The sequence below is a fragment of the Eptesicus fuscus genome, chromosome 24 (assembly GCF_027574615.1).
Source record: "Eptesicus fuscus isolate TK198812 chromosome 24, DD_ASM_mEF_20220401, whole genome shotgun sequence".
In the NCBI taxonomy this organism is placed as follows: Eukaryota; Metazoa; Chordata; class Mammalia; order Chiroptera; family Vespertilionidae; genus Eptesicus; species Eptesicus fuscus.
Genome location: NC_072496.1, coordinates 9,486,646 through 9,505,859, shown reverse-complemented (window position 1 = coordinate 9,505,859; position 19,214 = coordinate 9,486,646). Strand labels below are relative to the sequence as shown.

Genomic DNA, 19,214 nt, shown 5'->3' with positions numbered 1-19,214 from the left:
GGCCCTCCACTGGCATGTTAACAACCCAGGCATGTTCTCTGACCGGGAATCGAACCTGGTTAATAGGTTATCGCTCGACCACTGAGCCACACAGGCAGGCTGCACGCTTTTGCACATCTGGATCACTGCCTTTGATGCAAATTTTGGTTCCTCCCTTTGCTTTTGTGGGTCCTTTTCAGTCAGACTTTCTGGGTAACTCTCCTTCTTACCTAGAACTAGCATCCACCTACTTGTTTCTCCAACTCTTTGTCACTGACAGCTTAACAGCTCATCCTGTTTTTCTTTCTCTCAGCCGACGTTATAGTATTGTCTAAGAATTTTTATTGTTTCAAGTGTTTTTACTTTCCATTCTGTTTTTCTTCTAATTATGATGAATAAACGTAATGAAATCTATATATTTAACATAACCTATAACTGTGGTTGGCAAACTGCGGCTCGCGAGCCACATGCGGCTCTTTGGCCCCTTGAGTGTGGCTCTTCCACAAAATGCCACGGCCTGGGCGAGTCTATTTTGAAGAAGTGGCATTAGAAGAAGTTTAAGCTTAAAAAAATTGGCTCTCCAAAGAAATTTCAATCGTTGCACTGTTAATATTTGGCTCTGTTGACTAATGAGTTTGCCGACCACTAACCTATAATGACAACAAAAAAATAACCTCTCTCCCAAAAACATAATTCTGTGGGAATTGCTTTTAAAAGCAAGAAATAGATGACTGGCCATTCTTTATTCATTCAGCAAACATAAAATGCTAATTATGTGCCCAGCCTCATTCTGGGAGGGAAGTCCCTCTGTGGCCCACAGTGGTTGCCCTCAGCAAATCACTTCATCAAATAGCGGGGGAGGGAGGATGCTAATGATTGCTAAAACGAAGATGGAAGTGTGTCTTCATTGAACCTCTTTGGGCTGTAAGTTAATAGATCTGATGACTGCATTTTGTATCTCTTTATCTCTTTATAACCCCATGGCCCTCTCCCCTGCCTCCTTTCTGAAATGGACTTTCTGAGAATTCTATCTAGAATTGGCATTCTGTGATAGATTTATTTTACTTAGAGGCGATTCATGTAACTGATGCATTGACTGAAATATGCAAACATTTTAATCCTGCGTGATATGTGTGTTTTTTTTTAAATAAAAACAACCACATCGTTTCTTTATTTTCTTATAACATCACTTGCAAATTAGTTAGTTGCAAAGTAAGTGAGCATAAAATTTTTTTTAAAAAGTAAACCTGTTGAAAACACATGGCCCCTCAGAAAAAGGTTTATTTTTTTAAACATAGCTCATGCTTTCTGAAATGCTTTTTTCCTATTTAGTATTTTTTAAATTTATCTTTATTGTTGAAAATACTACAGATGCCTCCGCCCCCTTTTTATTTAAAATGACGTTTGAATGATCATGACCATTTTGGAAGAAATTAAAGATTAAGTTTAACTGATTGGCTTGCTTTAGAGTCATATTAGTCACTAATGAAAAGTTTCTCTTTTTTTTAAGTGTTGTGGATGTATTTAGAGAAAAAGAGAATGAGGCAGCAGTTAAAATCCAGAGCTGGTTTCGAGGATGTCAAGTTCGGACGTATATCAGGTATAATGATTTTGTCGTGGAAAATTTAGATATACCATAAAAACATACTCCTTACAAAATGTAACTTATGCATGTAATGCTCATTTCAAGTAATATTTTATATTACTGAAATGTAGCTGATGAGGTATATAATCTTCTTTTTAAAAATATAAATCTTTTGGTCATTTTTCTTACATATCAGAAAACTAAATTATATTGACCATTTCTCGACTTGCAACTATTCTCTATATTGTAAACATATTTGACAAAATTCTTTTCTTCAAATTCCACTGGATATGACAAATGACTGGTATTAATAGCAATTAATTCATTGACTGGTAAGAAAGAAGAAAAACGAAACAAAAAAAAAAGCTATTCCAATTTTTTCCAACAAGTTGGTCAATGATACCAGAACGATACCATTCCTATTGCAAAGGGATTGAAGTTGACCTTTAACTGGTCCACTTTTTATTCAGTGCTCAAACTTTCCTTCAGTTTCCCTTCCATCCTGAAAAAAATATTTTCCTGGAAAAGGTGAAGGACGAATATGCCTCATCAGTAATAATTCAGAATGCAGGCTGGAGATCATACTGTGTATGTCCTTGAATGATTAGCTAGTAGGAACCAGACATGCAAATTAAAGTGTGACGTTTTACCTGGCCCGTGTGGCTCAGTGGTTGAGCATCGCCCCATGAACCAGGAGGTCACGGTTCCATTCCAGGTCAGGGCACATGCCTGGGTTGCAGGCTGGATCCCCAGTAGGGTGCGTGAAGAAGTCAGTAGATCTTGCTCATATTGATGCTTCTCTCTCTCACTCTCACTTCCTCTCTGAAATCAGTAAAAATATACTTTAAAGTATGAAGTTTTCATCTTTGGTCACAGTAAACTAGAAACATGGCAGCAAAGAGAGTCTGTTGAATTCAGCAGACAAACACGACATTCACCTGGACAGACTGAGTAATATAAGGAAAGAATAGGGAGGGGAACCGTTTTCTAACCTCAAGAAGTATTTCTAAATTCTGCAGTGATTCACAGCAACAGTGCCTGGCTTATCTCTGAACGTGTCACCATGACTGGTTTTATTGTCTTAGAATAAAAGAATATTTTAGAGAGTAATTATTGAAGAATAATTGAAATTTTAAAGAATTTATTTCATCTTCAGCCCCAAAGAAATACTGAATCATTATCTATACCCTTCTTTTCCCTCTTCTAGAAATTATGAATTCTATCCCAGAATGGCAACTCTCCACTTTTTGAAAGTACACATTCACTTGGCTTTGAACTTGATTTTTTGAAGTGCATGGAGGTATATTCTAAGCAGGTTGTAAGAGATATTTTGTTCCAGTGAAAGCATACTAATAAGCATATTTTTTACTCAGGTATTTACACAGAGTTGCAACAGTTATTCAGAAATGGTGGAGAAGTTACTTAGGAAGGAAATATTATCAACACAAGATAAAGGTAAATATTACCCAATTTATATATGGTAGCATTAAAATTATACAATATGCCATAACTCATTCACTTCGGTCAGATTTATAGGTAAGTTTAAAGTTATTTGTGGTAAATATTTACATACGAACAAAATTGGATTTCATTTTTAGTGCGAGACCTCTTCTGAGAGGCCATTCCTGATTTTCTGGTGAAGTGATGACTCATTTCTTTGCACCCAAATGACACCAGAGGCTTTATTTTTGTTAAAGCACCTTTCACAGTATATACTTATCTATACGTACTTATTTGTTGATGATTTTTCTCTACTTTTTAGATGGTGAGTAAACACTGTATCTTGTTCATTTTTAGATCACCAACATGTAGACTACTCTCTGGCCCATAACACAGTCAGTAAACATCAATTAAGCCTGGGTGGTGTGGCTCAGTGATTGAGCATCGACCTATGAACCAGGAGGTCACAGTTTGATACCTGGTCAGGGCACATGCCCTAGTTGTGGGCTCGATCCCCAGTGTGGAACATGCAGGAGTCAATCAGTGATTCTCTCCCATTATTGATGTTTCTCTCTCTCTCTCTCTCTCTCTCTCTCTCTCTCTCTCTCTCTCTCTTCCTCTCTGAAATCAATAAAAATATATTTCTGGAAGGAAGGAAGGAAGGAAGGAAGGAAGGAAGGAAGGAAGGAAGGAAGGAAGGAAGGAAGGAAGGAGAAAGGGAGGGAGGAAGGAAGGGAGGGAGGGAGGGAAGGAGGGAGGGAGGGAGGGAGGACAGGAGGAAGGAAGGAAGAAAGGAAGGGAGGGAGGGAGGGAGGGAGGGAGGGAGGGAGGGAAGGAAGGAGGAAGGAAGGAAGGGAGGAAGGAAGGAAGGAGAAAAGGAAGGAAGGAAGGAAGAAAAAAAAAGAAAAGAAAGAAAAAAGAAAGAAAGAAGAAAGAAAGAAAGAAAGAAAGAAAGAAAGAAAGAAAGAAAGAAAGAGAAAGAAAGAAAGAAAGAAAGAAAGAAAGAAAGAAAGAAAAAGAAAGAAAAAGAAAGAAAGAAAGAAGATAGATGTGAGCTCTTTGCATTTGTGCTGATGTTAGGAAAGAAAAGAAAGGAAGGAAGGAAGGAAGGAAGGAAGGAAGGAAGGAAGGAAGGAAGGAAGGAAGGAAGGAAGGAAGGAAGGAAGGAGAAAGAAGATAGATGTGAGCTCTTTGCATTTGTGCTGATGTTAGGACACCTCCATGTGGTGGTGTCTTGCAAGGAGCTCTGGCTGTATCCCACAGAGCGTCTGGCACACCATCCGCAGCACTCAGCAAATGCTTGTGAAAGTGAAGGATCGAAAAGGAGCTTAGCTTCGGAGTCAGAGCTGGACATACAGGTTTGGGAGCCACCCTTCCAAGATGACAGGACCTTCCACCTGACGGGAAAGTATCCAAGTATCCGAACAGCAGAGCAGAGGGCCAAGCATGGAGGCTTATGGGATGCTTGTGGTGGGGTTCGGGCAGAGGAAAGGATTCGAGGTAGATAATAAAGAGAAAAGCAGAGACCCGAAGTCACAGGAAGCAGAGGCGAAAACTGTTAGAACGCGGAGTGGTCAACAGTCTCAAGTGTGGCCAAGCTCAAACAGCAAGTGGGCCGTGCAACGACAGACGTCCTGGGTCTTCTCAGGCGCTGTGTTTCCAGACAGCCTCCCTCCAAACTCGACCACGCCTGGATATTTCTCTCCAGCTCCTACAGCATCCTCAGGGTGCCACCAGCTAGCTTACCTAGCCCTGAAGTGTCTCCATCCTCCACTCCCACACCCTCATTAACCCACAGTTTAACAGCGCAGTTCTAATCTTCTTCTGTGCTTTGCCTCTTTCTTGTTTCCTGGATGACTATTGCTTTTGATTTTTAAAATGTTCTTTTTTAAAAAAAAACATGTTTTTATTTCAGAGAGGAAGGGAGAGGGAGAGAGAGAGATAGAAACATCAGTGACAAGAGAGAATCATGAATTGCTGCCTCCTGCATGCCCTCTACTGGGGATCGAGCCCACAACCCAGGCATGTGCCCTGACCAGGAATTGAACTGTGACCTCCTGGTTCATAAGTGGATGCTCAACCACTGAGCCATGCCGGCCTGGCTTGATCACTATTTTTAAAACTGATGAGATTGACATGGTTGCTTCTACAGACATTTTTCTTTCTCTTCATTAGGTAAGTAAATGTTTCTTCTATAGATGAGAAAATGCCCAATTTTTACAATAAATTTCTTTAGAGAACTTCCAAATAAGCTATAAGTTAAAAGTTAACATTTAGCATCCTTTGATGTCAGGGCATAGAACTGAAACATAATATATTTTTCCCTTCAGGGTCTTGCCTTTTAAATAAACGCCTAAGTCTGAATAACTTAAAACTCTGACTTACTAATATTAACTTAAAACTTTATTAACATATTTTCACCTAATTATGACATGAATTTAGTTTGGTTCACCTGCTTTTAAAGATTCTATTAATAGCAACTGGGAGAAAGAATGTAATTGACTTTTAATTCTTTTGTGCATGGAAAAATACAGGTTATTTTAAAAATCAGCTGTTGATAATCACCAGGTTGGTATCGGTTGCCAGCAAACAAGGCAAAGCATATGCCGCGAATACTCATGATTATTTGGTAATAAATCATTTTAATGATTCCACTCAAAATTATGAAATGAGGGTGACACTGATGTGGAAAATAATGAAGTCCCGGGTCCGTCCGCTCTGGTATCCATATGTGCATGGTTTTTAAACATTCCACAGCCATCATTCCAGCACAAATATTGTCTCTGTATCACCCTTGCTAGCAAGGAAAGCCAGTTGATCTGGTCAAGTTTGTATAGATATATTACTCAAAAAGGTCTCCCATGTGGTTTTTTGGTGTGGTGTGTAGTGTGTGTGTGTGTGTGTGTGTGCGTGTGTGTGCGTGCTTTAGGGAATTGAGAATAAATGTGACATCCATTACTGGTTCACACGAGACCAATACATTGGAATCAAAGTGCTCTTCCACCTTTTAACTATACAATTCAGAATCCTGAGGCTTAAAAGTTGCCTCTCTCTTTCCTCTTCGCTCAGCATAAAATTGAACCTCTTAGACAGTTTGGATCTTACTGAGAGCTGAAGGACATGCTTCTCACAACACGAGTGGTGATCCCTCCCGTAATGACCGTCACTGTGTCCCAAGCCCCTTTATGTCATGTCAGTCTTCACAACAACTCTAGAAAGTAAGGAGTGTCCCGTTGTGTGGGGATGGGATACAGGCCGGGCGACCTCCAGTAACACGTTCAAAGCTACAGGCAGCTAAACGCAGCGTCAGGAACTGAACCCAGGTCTGTGGCTTCAAAGCCCCCACACACTCAGGGATGCTAACCGAACAGCAATGTGACAAAAATAAGGAACATCTTATTCTGAACCCCAATTGTTTTCAAAGATATGATTTCCAGTAGGTGTCTCTTGTATGAAAATACTTAATGTTTACACCTGCCTCGATATGCCTTGAAGAAGTAGGATTTTAAAGGAACTGTTTGGAATTCACCTCCAACACCAAGAATTATGCCTTGATTGCGAAAACCAAGACGGTGAATTTAGAATGAAGTCCCACCGTTGTGTTCATTTGTGAATAACATATTGCAGCCAACTGTTTCCTAATTGCCCCGACTGTTGATGAATAAGCCAGCCCTGCTCAGCACAGACAATTTGCTTTGGATCAGACCGGGCAAGGCAAACAATACTAATTACAGCGAAAGTCTTTCCTACAAATCCCTATGTGTTGCGGGAGGGAAAAAAAAAAAAACCTATGTAAAAAGTGAAGGCACTTGTCTCTGATTTTGCCTGACACAGCACCTGTAACCTGGTCTCCAGAGAACTATTAGTCGCACGAATTTTGATTGAATGAAAATAGATCAAGTTGTATTTCGTGTTGGAAAAACATGTGTATTTTATTCCTTTGCTGTTTATTGCCCTCTCATGAACTCGGTTAATTTTATATTTTTAATTAAAAGATGGGATGGATATGGAAGCTTCATTTAAAGCAGTATTTTCATTGAAATAAGCCATGGTGGCAAATGGGGATTTGCTATAACAGAGACATGCCTATTAATAGACAGGAGTGTCTCTACCAGAAAGAAACCAAGACTTTAGGAAGTCTTCCCTGTATCAGGGGATTTGCTGTAACGAGATATCATTGTATTTATGGTTTTATGGTGTTAAAATGAATGTTAAACGGAACAGAATTCCCGAGCATTCCTCGGGAGGCAGCTAAGTACATAGCATTTTGTACAGATGGTTGGAAGGCACAATTTTCCTCCATCGCTGCATCCCCATCCTTGAACGCTTTCGACTGAAGACAGCCTTTCTTTGAATTTTTCATTAAACCAGACGTCTTGAAATATGAATTCCTTTTATGTTTCTGTGAGTTTTGGCTAAGAGAGCCCCAGTGAATAAATCATACAATGCTACATGTCACCAGCACTTGTGAATATTTCTGCTTTGTTATTCTATTCTCAGTAGAGCCCCATTGATTATCAAACTCAGCGGAGAGCATTTTATGATCATATATCTCCATTAGCGCCTAGTTTGACTACCATAGATTTTTCTGGTTAAGCCTGCATTATGTATTAGGAAGCCTATCTCTTCAATACAAAAAGTTTGATTTCATTTTTCTAAGCCTAGAGCTCTTATTATGTATTATGTATAAAGATTCTTATCTTTTATATGTAAGAAAAGGCTGCACTGTCTTTGTGTAACTGAAATATATGCCATCTTTTTTTTCCTTCTTGATTCACAGTTAGCATATCATGATATGAAGATGAATATCTACAATGGAATGGCTGTCAGGGTAAATATTTCTTCACTTGTTAAACAAATGAAAAGTCAATTGTGCCTTGAATTCATTTTTAATAAAATGAGCAAACCAGAATAATGCAAATTTGATTGATATGCTAATGGCAAAGAGAGAAAAAGAGTACATAGTTAAAAAGTTAGCTATACTAAATAATCCTGGCAGTACTAAAAATTAGAGTAAAATGTAAAACATGTAATTATCAATGCTTATGTTTTAGAATGTTAAATATCTCTGAGCCATAACTGGAGAAAGACCATAAATATTAATGAAGCAATGTATTAGTTTCCATATGTCATAGAGAATATTGTGATAAATAGATGAACGTGGTTCTGGAATTTAAGATTCCTGCCCAATACAAATCAATTAGAAATTATTCAAATGATTTAACAGTAATAAAGTCAGTTTCCAGCTTAGAAGTTTTATTTCTGTCACTTCTGTGTTCATTGTTACGTGTTATTTTCCTCATAGAAAGCTGAAGTTAGTGATTCTTTTGCACAGATTTGGGGAATGGGCAAGGCAAAAGTTTTTTTGTTTGTTTTCTTTTTGGCCTCAGACATTATGGCCATAGCTTGATTGTGAAGCTATTATAAATGGACAAGTTACTTAAGCGGGTTTTATTAATGTCCTTAAAACCTACATTGTCATATTTTCTTTCATTAATCTATTCATTCTTACTTCTGGTAATAAAGGATTTTATTGGGGATGAAAAAAGACAGTAAGATGCCTGCTGGAAGTCCTGTGTTGAACTCTGGCGGGCAGATTAACGTTATTTTGATTATTTATATTCCTTCGGGAAGGTGTCGCCCTCTCCAGGGGTGCCTTTGCTGGGAGCCTCGCCCAGGGAGTCTCCAGCATCTCTCTGTCCACCTCTGTTCTGTGGTTTCAGGGGGAAAACCAAGAGGAAGCAGTAGATCTTCTTGCTTCTTTGTCTGATCCAGAGGCAGCCACCCAGTGGCAGTGGCCTGTTTACCTTGCTTAGTAATAGAGTCATAGACCCGCCCCCAGGTCATGAGTAGGACCTTCACCTGCCATAGGAAAGAAAAAACTTGTTTTTTTAATATGCTTCACATACGGAGCCAATTGCAAACTCTGTATTGCCCATGGACTCCTAGCCTGACAAATAAATCACATTCCATTTTCAAGGAGACTCGGGGACCATTTCTGAAAAAGAGAGGAATTTTTAAAAAAATTATTTTTAGCCTATTCATTTCTAAGTAGATGTCATTCTTTACAATGAATAAATTACATGTTGTGATTTTTTAAAAAAAATATATATGTTTTTATTGCTTTCAGAGGGGAAGGGAAAGGGAGAGAGAAACATCAGTGATGAGAGAGAATCATTGATCGGCTGCCTCCTGCATGCCCCCTACTGGGGATCGATCCCACAACCTGGGCATGTGCCCTGGCCCGGAATTGAACCTGGGACTCTTCAGTCCGCAGGCCAACACTCTAGCCACTGTGCAAAACTGGCTAGGCCGCAGTGGTCAGCAAACTCATTAGTCAACAGAGCCAAATATCAACAGTACAACGATTGAAATTTGTTTCGAGAGCCAAATTTTTTAAACTTCTAACGCCACTTCTTCAAAACAGACTCGCCCAGGCCGTGGTATTTTGTGGAAGAGCCACACTCAAGGGGCCAAGAGCCGCATGTGGCTCGCGAGCCGCAGTTTGCCGACCACGGGGCTAGGGCCATGTTGTGATTTTTTTATGTTGCAGTAGATATTCATGTTCTGGTTGGCTGCATTTCATTTTCAAAGGGTCACCTTTTCTCTAAAGACTTTACGATCCCCCGACCCATGTGAAATTGATCACTCTCTTTTGATGTCCCTGTTTTACCATGGACACGCTTCTGTTCTAGAACCTGTGACATCTTATTAGCCTTACTCCTCATTCCCATGCTGTATCTGTCCCCCCTCCCCCCTGCCCCCCGTAAGTCCCTTGGTGCCCCATATCTGATCTTCTTCTTTGTATCTGCAGTTCTAGGCTTATAGTTGGTGGTTACGTCGATGTCCCTTAATACATCAACCAACTCGGGCTTGCTCTTCTATGCAGGGAGTAAAACATCTCCTTTGTTTTAAATCCTTTCTGTCTCCGCCCCTCCAGTCCTCGTTGGAGTCATGTTAGCCCTTCAGATCTTCAGGCTGTTTTGATCTCCTGCCTGGGCTGTGTGGTGTGGACAGACTGGACGTGGGGAGGTAATATTTGGCTAGTGCAGTTCTCGTGTGGATGGAAGATCTCATGAGCTTTGGGGTCCTGCCAAAGTCCCCCAACATGGACAGGTCCGCTGAGATCTGGTATACACTGCCTTCGGAACCCACAGGGCACCTACACGAAACCCCTTAGTGATCTGTCGCCAGGCCAGGCCAGTCAGGTAACACGAGTCAGTTGCTCGGTAACTTTTTACCTTGGCTCCTGGCCTGTTTCTCTGAGTGACACTCAATTGCCTTTTCGGTCTTTGATTTGACTTTGCTCCAGATTCCAATTCTGCTTCTCCTCCGGCATCTTGGCTGCTTCATTGCGGATCTCTCTTCGGTTTGGCCCCCAACCCCCCCCCCCCCAGCTCTCTCTGTTTGCACAGCTTTTAGTATCTTATACGAATGAGAGGAGGTGATGCAGCTGCTCAGCTCATTTCGCTCCCTGTCCCATCTAGAGGGGCAATGGTGCATCTTTGTGTGGCCGGGTAGAGAGTTGATCCTCCGTTTCTGCTGCTGGTTAAACATGGGGTGTCCCCTGAAGCCCCCAAAACACTGGGCTTAGGAAGTCCGCTTCCTAACAGTACTATGTGTGGTATTAAGATGAAGGCAAAATTACTTTGTGTAGTTGTCAGGAGTGTTGTGCATTCTAATTCATAAAAAAAGTGTAATTATGAGTAAGTGTTCTATTTCTGTATGCTCTCATATACATTTGGAGTGTCAGCATTAGCTACGTTATTAGTGAATTCGTTGTCCATGTCTACTTTTAAAAAAAATACATTTTCTTATTGATTTCAGAGAGGAAGCATGAGGGAGAGAGAGAGAAACATCAGTGATGAGAGAGAATCATTGATAGGCTGTCTCCTGCACGCCCCCTACTGGGGATCAAGCCCACAACCTGGGCATGTGCCCTGACCGGGAATCAAACAGTGACCTCCTGGTTCATAGGTCGACACTCAACCACTGGGCCATGTCTTCGTTTTAATTTTAGGTGAGAAGACATGATTTTTCTGTCTTTTGATAACATTAAGGTGACTAAGAATTTTGAGGAATTAAAGTAAACTCAATGGAGGTAGATCTTTTCTATGAGTAGATGACTTTTGATATATCAGGCTTTTGCCATTTGTTTTAGTGCTTAAAATAAACGTTATTTATAAGCCCACTTACGTTTTGATGTTACTTAATGAGGAATATGCATCATTGATTTGACTAGCTTAAGAGGTCATTTGGAAGTTGCCCGTTAACAAGCTGTAATCTGCTGAGCTCGCAATGACTGTGTAAAATTATCTATTCAGAGCTGATCAATGACAATAATTGTTTCATACCAATCACTTCTGAAAGTTGCTGATTACTTTGAAGGACATGAAATAAAAACTCAATAAATGTTAGCTTTTGTTATTGTTAAAGAAGTATTCAAATGGTTTGATGAAGATGCAAGACATTTTGTTTAGAGAACTGATACCACTGAATTTAAAAAGCCCACTTAAAAATTTATTTCAGTCTGGCCAGTGTGGCTCAGTGGTTGAGCATCAACCCATGAATCAGGAGGTCAAAGTTCGATTCCTCGTCAGGTCACATGCCCAGGTTGTGGGCTTGATCCCCAGTAGGGAGCATGCAGGAGGCAGCTGATCAATGATTCGCTCTCATCATTGATGTTTCTCTCTCTTCTCCCTCTCCCAGCCTTTCTCTGAAATCAATAAAAACATATTTTTAAAAAATTCATTTCAGTAAGACCAAATACAATCTTCAAGTCAGTTGGTTATGTAAAACAAAAAACTTGTTCAGTTGGGAAGTAGAATTGGTAGGAATTGGTTAAGCAAATATTTAATCTTTCATAGCTAATCTCATACTTAGTATTTATGAAACAATTATAAATATTTTAAAATAAATTATATTCCATTTTTGTCATTATAATGTTTTGTAAGCAATCTATGACTACAGCCTACATTGGCACCTATACATATTGTTATGTTAATGGAAAAACTTACAATATAATTTATCAGCATTATCATCCATCATTACCTTTATTCTGATGAACTGTTAATGCTTTCACTAAAAATGTTCACTGACATATTTTATTTTTCTACTCACTTCAATAGATTCAGAAGCAATGGCGAGGCTATAAGATTCGGAAATACTGCTTCAATTATTATTATTTCAAGGCATATCTGAGGGCTATTTCGGAGACCAATGATGCAGTTAGGTGAGTAGCATAATCACTAGTCCACTAGTGAAAATTGTAGACCAGTTACTCAACCATAATTAGAAATAATTTCTAAAACTCAGGGATAACTTAGGCAGACATGTGTTGATAAGATAGAAATGTGATTCTATTTAACTTAAAACTTATTGTACTATATTTAAATATCCTGTACTCCTGACAGTACATTAGATTAGATTATGCCTTGGTTCTATGCAAAATAGCTTAGTTTCAATAAGATTGTTTCATTTAAAATGAATTTATCTATACAATGATTCTGTTACCTATGAAGCCTTAAGTATGATAAGTCTCAGGGGTGTTTTGAGAAATATGTGCAATAACAAGGCTTGCCTCTCAAAGCAGAAAATAAAATACTATGGAGCATAAGGAAATGGACCGCTGTACTGTCAGGTTTTTTTTAGTATATTTTTATTGATTTCAGAGAGAGGAAGGGAGAGGGAGGGAGAGAGAGAGAGAGAGAGAGAGAAACATCAATGATGAGAGATAAACATTGATCGGCTGCCTCCTGCACGCCCCCTATTGGGAATAGAGCCCACAACCTAGGTATGTGCCCTGACCGGGAATCGAACCATGACCTCCTGGTTCACAGGTTGACACTCAACCACTGAGCCGCACCCGCCAGGGCCATTCATTTACTTTTTGAAAGATTTTACAGTGCTACTCAATAAGACCATTTATTGTCACTCAACAAGGAATTTTAAGTTAAAGAGTGGTAGATTTTCCGTGTCGATACATGAAAGACGTGCGAATCCTAAAAAGCGGCTGTGTAGTAGACTCCCTGGGGAGGTAATGTGTCGTCGGGTGGCCTCCCTGAGTGGGCTGTCCTGATGTTCCGTTTACTTTTATTGTTGGAACTCAAATGAACTTCCCAGTTTATCTATCGTGAATCTGAGCAGTTCGGCGGGACAGAGGAAGAGGCGCGGTTCCATTAAGCGCTAACATATCATTGGCTGTCAGGTGAGCCTTGTTATGCTGTCCATCCTCATTTAACTATCCCACAAGATCTCTTAATGAAGTTAAGCCCCAAGTTCACTGCCGTAATTCTGCGGCAAGAGTTTGTGCAATGTAACAATTCATCACTTGTCAGGGAGGCACTTTTAGTTTATACGTTTAATAAGGGCATCCTCGAGCTTGGTTAATTAGAAGTGAACAGTTTGCATATTTACTAAATGCGGAGTGTCATTGCCACCACGGCCTCTTGCCTGCATGAATTATTTCTCTATCTGCCATAAACAGCTGGGTAATTATTACTGCCATAATCAGATAAATTCCCTCTGTAAGGCTTTTCTTACATGGCAGCTCTTTGAACTCATCCAAAGCCGAACAGAATTTATGAACTCCAGCAGCGAGGCCACTTTTTCATGCGACCGTGTCCCCGTTCCCGATTTCAAGGACACAAGTAGAGCACCATAGTCTGTTGTGAAGCCCGGCCAGTGTGGCTCAGTGGTTGAGCACCCACCCATGAACCAGGAGGTCACAGTTCGATTCCCGGTCGGGGCACATGCCCGGGTTGTGGGCTTGATTCCCAGTGGGGGTGTGCAGGAGGCAGCTGATAGATGATTCTCTCTCATCATTGATGTTTCTCTCTTTCCCTTTCTTTCTGAAGTCAATAAAAATATTTTTTAAAAAATGAACAAAGAACAGGAGTCTGGTTAATAATACCTTCCCCTTACCAACCTCAGGAGAGTGTGGTGAGGATGGGTTAATGTCTGGGGAAGGGCTTAGAGCTCCTGAAAAAATGCATAATGTGAATACATCTTGTTATTGTGCCTCTTGTTGTACTTAGCTCAATGTCATTCTCAATTATTCAACATCAGGTATGTTATATAAAACTAGAGGCCCGGTACATGAAATCTGTGCACTCAGGGGGCGGGGATGGGGGGGAGGTTCTCAGCCCAGATTGCAAGAGGGTGCAGGCCAGGTCAAGGGACCCCACCAGTGCACGATCGGGGACAGGGAGGGATGCGGGAGGGCTCCAGGGTGTGTCTGGCCCATCTCACTCAGTCCTGAGATGGCCCGACCTCAGCAGCAAGCTAACCTACCAGTTGGAGCGTCTGCTCCCTGGTGGTCAGTGCACGTCATAGCGAGCAGTTGAGAGGCCTTAGCATATTAGGCTTTTATTATATAGGATTATTATATAGGATTTTTACTTCCATTTAGAGAAACTATCCAGAATAGTAAAAAGAAAATAATTTTACAGTGAAATATGTGCATATGTTCAGAAATAATACTGCACAAAGAATTCTCTTCAAGGAAGTTTATTCAAAAGAGCAAGAAGGAGAAAAAGATGGGTTTTCATGAATGATCATTTGAATGGAGTCTTATTACTTTTTAAAATCATGCAAAGTAGGCAAATGAAGTAATGGAGCAATTGGACCATCAGAGTGAAGTCATGGTATGGTAATTTTATAACATGGACCATTATCACCTCTTTCATTTTTTTCATTCTCAAAATACCTAGTCCGCGGAGTCCCAGTTCGCTGGCATCGCCTTGAGAGAGTCCACCCACCCTTGGCCAGAAAGCCTCTCTCTGCTCTAACCTGCCTTTCCCCCTCTGAATTGCATCAAAGTCCCAGCCAGGCTCAGGAAGCTCTGGGGTTCGGGGGGTCTTCTGGGTGGCCCTAAATTGGGACAAAGGCCCTGGGCCTATGTGTTGCCTTCTCACCAGTCATGGGATGCAGGCCGGGGGGAGTGGGTACGGCAGCTCATTTTCTCCCGTGATCCAGCTAGATGCCAGCACTCCTGGCAGCGGGAGGATTGGGTGGTTTGTGGTGCAGGGAGGCATGAATGTGAAATGACGAACTCCCCAGCCCGGCCACCCCTTCACGTAGATCCCAGGGTGACTCAGCACGTAGATCCCATGATGACTCGGTACTCATTTAGCCGAGATGACCAGACAGAAATAGAATTGTGCAGTTCACTGGTTCTGCACACTCTCAGGTAGAGCAGTGAATCAATGAGGAATGCAAGATTGAGTCTTTTCAACAATTGCATGGATTTTTAAAATTAATTACTTTGTGTTTTGAAATTACCCCGGATTCGTTTTTCCAGTGCTTTCTCAAGTCTCTTGGATTTGTCTTTAGGGCAAGCCAGTTCCTTCTGGGTGGATTGTGTGGGTTGTTTGTGCGTTTTCTTTATATCCTGGTCACTGGCATTCTTTTTCCTGTTTCTCAGTTTCAGCCTTCCTGGCCGAGCTCCCCAAGCTTCCATAGCCTGAAGATGGACTGTTTGCGCTACTTCTCATAATTTACAGTTTTGATTTTGTGTCAGGTCCTGTGTACTTCTCTGTGTCTTACCTGTTCATGCATGTGTTCATTGTATTGGGCCTTTTTTTCTTTCTTAGGTCAGATCTCTCCATAGTCATTAAATCATTTGTAACACACCAACTTCTTTGTAGGTATGTCTTTTGTGTGTGTGTGTGTGTGTGTGTGTGTGTGTGTGTGTGTGTGATTGCTCAGAAAATTACCATATTTATATTCGGAGGCATATCTGAGTAATTATCCTGGTAGTGGCAGCTCATTGGTTATTTTAAATTACCTTAAAGACTTATAAGAGGAATGATAGAAGAAATATTTCTTTTTCCCATAATAGCAAGAGTAAAGATGAAAATGAATAATCTATTCAGTTTTCTATGTCACATATGCTTGTTATTTTTTTTTTCCTGGTAAAAAACTCTCATTTATTCATAAGCAACTGCCTTGAAATGTGTACCTTAAGGACAAAGAAAGGTCACCCGTCCCTCTCACTCCTGGTTCTTTGTCAAAAATGGACACAGTTAATGAGGTTTGTTTGCTACAGAACAAACTCCCAGACACAGAGAGAGATCCTTTCAATGGAAACAGATTTGTTTGGCTTCACCAGGTTACTCAGCGATTAATAACAGCCCTGAGGTGCAGGCCAGGCAGGTCACCGGACCCGCTGGCCAGCAAAGCTAAGTGTGCAGCCGGCCCGGCTCTGTGGGCGCAGGAGCCCCCCAAATACGGCGCACGACGACTCCTTCTTTCATATTAATAAGCAATTTTCAAGAGAAGTGTGGCAAAATGAGGGCCATGCCACTCCAAGTAATTCATTTATTTTGCAATTTAATCTTATGTTGAAAAAAATTGCTGTGCTGCAGGAGCGTAGCCTGGTGATTTTTAAACGTCAGGGCGTTTCATAAGTAACCTTGTATGAAGCATTGTGTGCGGGGCCCTCAGCAGGAACTTGCCGCAGGAACATTTCCAGGCATGGAGGGAGGAATGAGAGTGTTTTCTTCTTTGGGAATGTCCCCCTCTACTTTCCGCCTGACGTGTTTGAGGTAACGACCCAGGGTTCACTTAATATTTTACTGATACAACTAGACAGGAAGTTACATGTCTGTTTTTTAAAAAGAATTAAGTCCAGTTGCAAAACATGACCTTTATAGGAATAAACTTACTCTTTTAAAATAAAGGATAGCTCTTCACAGAAGTTATTTATTTCTCCATGTTTGATAACATATTCTATTTAGGAGTATTGTTTTTTTTTTTACATAGCATATTTTAAAACCTTATTTTTTGTTTAAACATCTTAGAAACATACACATAAATGATTTAGAAAGTTTTATTAATTGAATGGAATTTATGATACTTAGTCACGAACTTGTTCACATAATTTAGCTTTTATTCTGATTATACAATTGGACAAAATGTCAACTTTTCAAGTACATTATCGAAGAAATATAGGATAATATATATAATGATATTATATATTATTTGAACTGTAAATGGAAACTGTTAACAGTAATAAAGTTGTAATGAATTAAGCATATGTATAAAATTAGCCCAGTTAGTATACAAGATAAATGATTAGAGATTTCTAAATAGAAAATTTAAATTTAAAGGAACTCAGTAGATCTAATCTTTCCTTGGGATATTTAAGTATGTCCACAATAGTTCATCTTCAACCAAAGAAATTAATATAGTAATTCACTTACTTTGCATTTGATATAGTTACTCAACTATTAGATTAATTGTAAGATATAGATATTTAATATTTAAAATTTAACCACTGAACAATCACTTTATTTTTATTTATTTGTATTTTTTTATTTTTTGAACAATCCCTCTAAATGCCTTTTAAAGATTGCAGGGACCCAGCCAGAGTGTGCAGGTGAGACGGGGCACAAAAACCGACTTGATTGTCATTAGTGAGAAAATGACACTCTAAGCAGACTGTCAGCATCCTGGGTAACCGCACGCTGCTCTGCTGCAGGGAGGCCCTGGACGAGTTTGCAGAGATGAAAGAGAGAGAAGAGAAGAAGGCCGACCTCGAGAGGGAGGAGAAGAAGAGAGATTACGAAGCCCGAAAGATGCATTACCTCCTCAGCACAAAGCAGGTTGGTCTACCTGTCCCTGACAGCTCGTGCGCCGCCGGGGCCCTGGCTGACAGAGACAAACTAGCAGCCTGGATGGGACATGACTGGGTGAAAGATATCACAAAGACACCACTTCGAGTTCAATTCCGTGCCGCTGGGTAGGTGCACGCAGGCACCCTGCTCGCCTGTGACAGAGGCTGCTGGGATGCAGGCAGGAAGGCACGGGTAGCAGTGTGGTCTCACATCATGATCCCCCACACCCAGGGCAAGCCCCGCTTTCCAAACCCGTTGGGAGCAGCTCACTGTCGTGCTGTGAATTGACCAAAAAACCAAGAACTGACACGTTATTATGCTGGAAAAGCATTCAGGTTTCTTGCACCTTGTCCAAATCCTGGTGCAAGTTTTCAGGGACAGCTTTTAACAGAAGTCCTTCAGCAGTTCCATCTTCACATAGAAAAATAAGTGTGGAGTTTGGAATACTTATACATTTCATACACACACACACACACACACACACACACACACACACACACTTTTATTGATTTCAGAGGGGAAAGAAGAGGGAGAGAGAGATAGAAACATCAATGATGAGAGGGAACCATTGATAGGCTACCTCCTGCACGCCCCCTACTGGGGATTGAGCCCGAAACCTGGGCATGTGCCCTGACAGGGAATCCAACTTTGACCTCCTGGTTCATACTAGTAGTTTGACGCTCAACTTCTGAGCCATGCTGGCCAGGCTCCTGTCAGTTTTTACTGTCAACTCATGTAGGTATTTGAAAGGTTACTGAATAAATATTTAAGTGTAAGTAATTTTTATGAGGCATATCAGAATGAGAAATGTTTTATTAACCCGCTTAAGAGGATAATTATAATAACATTTTAGCAAGGAGAGAAACACTATTGGATTGGAAGCAATTTAGGAAAGATTTTAATCTAGTTGGTAGAAAACTAATTTTATGTTAAACTTTCATAGTTCTAATATAGTTTAACTTAGATGAGTAGAAACAAAACATTAATTCAGACAAATAACGCTTCCGAAAAGATGGGTATTTTTGTAAGCTAAAATTGTATTTGTAAATTCAGACACAGAAAATAAATGAAATCATGTGTTATTTAATATATCGATCATTTTGGACAATTATGATGATATACTGACATACTCATACTGATAGCACAGTTTTACAGTCAGTTTTAAGCTCATTTTCAGTACAAATCCAATGTATATCTTAAAGGTTCTAAAATCTACTAATTTTTACTGATATTAATTATCTCATCTTTATGCAAGCAAACATGTTAGCACAAATAGAACTTACACAATAACTATTATTACAGTGAGTGAATTGATAGACCCCCTCCGGCTTTTGTTAATTAAAAAGTTCAAGTCATATTAAAGCACCTTTTGTATATGTTTATTTCAATCAGAAAGCTGAATGTGGTAACTTATTTGCATAAATAATCAATCACGATTTACTAGTAGTAATAAGGTTAATTTGTTGCTACAGACATAACAGGATTAGTCAATTATATTTCCTACAAAATGCTATTTGCTATGCACCCCATCACCTGGAAAACAGGATTGGGTTTAGCGCCCTTATTAAATGAACACATCAAAAAGTCTTCGT

At 40.1% G+C, this 19,214-nt stretch overlaps 1 protein-coding gene across 1 annotated transcript in view; it reads left to right on the top strand.

Moving 5' to 3' along the window:
- Positions 1-19,214, top strand: part of SPATA17 (spermatogenesis associated 17) — a 62,281-nt gene that overhangs the window by 2,162 nt on the left and 40,905 nt on the right. The window contains exons 2-6 of the mRNA XM_054712907.1: positions 1,490-1,579; positions 2,938-3,019; positions 7,785-7,835; positions 12,133-12,236; positions 17,487-17,610. Of these exons, the coding sequence (XP_054568882.1) occupies positions 1,490-1,579; positions 2,938-3,019; positions 7,785-7,835; positions 12,133-12,236; positions 17,487-17,610 (451 nt within the window). The remainder of the gene's footprint in view (positions 1-1,489; positions 1,580-2,937; positions 3,020-7,784; positions 7,836-12,132; positions 12,237-17,486; positions 17,611-19,214) is intronic.